The following is a 1231-nucleotide window of genomic DNA, read 5'->3' on the forward strand; positions in this document are numbered from 1 at the left end:
TTTACCCGCCACCAGCACTTTGGCCGCCCGGCTGACGACGGCTCCGACTTTTTCCAAGGAAGCTTCGCACTGATAAATCCCCTCATCCGGTTTGTGGTGCCGGGAATGAACAACATTCCTGATCCAAAGGGATCCATTGGGAAGCTGTTGGAGCCTCTCGTCGGATTCCGGGGGCAAAAAGACGGAATCTTTCTTCCAGCGGATCTTGGGAATTCCGAGGTCGGAGCGGGCGGAGCAGTGGAGGAGGACGGAGCCGCCGCGGAGGGCGACGGAATCCGAGGGTTCCGTCAGGAAGCGGAGGGAGGCGAAGGGTTGGGAAGCTGGAAAAAATAGGGGAAAAGTGGGATTTAGGAGGTGGAATTTTTGGGATAAAGGGGTGAGGGGAAAATGAGGAAAAAATGAGGAATTTCACACAAAATTTCCATAGGAATCCACTACAAAATTCCCACAAAATTCCCAAAGATCCACCACAGAATTCCCACAAAATTCCCACAAAAATTTCCCAAATGTTCCAACAAAATTCCCACAGAAATTCTCACAAAAATTCCCCAAAAATTCCCAAAAAATTCATAAAAAAAAATAAAAAAATTCCTACAAAAATTCCCCCAAAAAATTCCCAAAAAATTCCAAAAAAATTCCCAAAGAATTCAGAGAGAATTCCCACAAAACTCCCACAAAATTCCAAAAAAAATCCCAAAAAATTCATTAAAAAATCCCCCAAAAATCCCCAAAAATTCACAAAAAAATCACAAAAAATTGCCAAAAAATTCATTAAAAAATTCATTAAGAAATTCCTAAAAAATTCTCAAAAATTCCCAAAAAATTCACAAAAAATTCCCACAAAAAATTCCAAAAAAATTCCCACAGAATTCTCAAAAAATTCCCACGAAAATCCTAAAGAAATTCCCCAAAAAATTTCCAAAAAAAATCCCCAAAAAATTCACAAAAATTTCCCAAAAAATTCCCAAAAAATTCCCACAAAATTCACACAAAAATTCCCCAAAAATTCCCACAGAATTCCCACAAATGTGCCACAGAAATTCCCCAAAAAATTCCCCAAAAATTTCCAAAAAATTTCCCAGAAAATTCACAAAAATTCTCACAAAATTCCAAAAAAATTCTCATAAAAAAATCAAAAAAAATTCCCACAAAATTCCAAAAAAATTCATAAAAAAAACCCTAAAAAATTTCCTAAAATTTCGCAAAAAATTCCAAAAAAAATCCCCCAAAA

At 37.2% G+C, this 1231-nt stretch overlaps 1 protein-coding gene across 1 annotated transcript; it reads right to left on the reverse strand.

The window, feature by feature from the left end:
• Window positions 1-9: 9 nt before the first annotated feature.
• On the reverse strand, window positions 10-320 carry LOC113979844 (netrin receptor DCC-like; the record flags this gene model as incomplete). Its single annotated transcript, XM_027707120.1, has 1 exon — window positions 10-320. A coding segment is annotated over one exon (311 nt), but the record flags the coding sequence as incomplete, so codon positions are not given.
• Between the last annotated feature and the right edge of the window lie 911 nt (window positions 321-1231).

Source organism: Neopelma chrysocephalum, unplaced genomic scaffold, assembly GCF_003984885.1.
Source record: "Neopelma chrysocephalum unplaced genomic scaffold, ASM398488v2 Primary Assembly neopelma1_89849, whole genome shotgun sequence".
NCBI classification, from domain to species: Eukaryota; Metazoa; Chordata; class Aves; order Passeriformes; family Pipridae; genus Neopelma; species Neopelma chrysocephalum.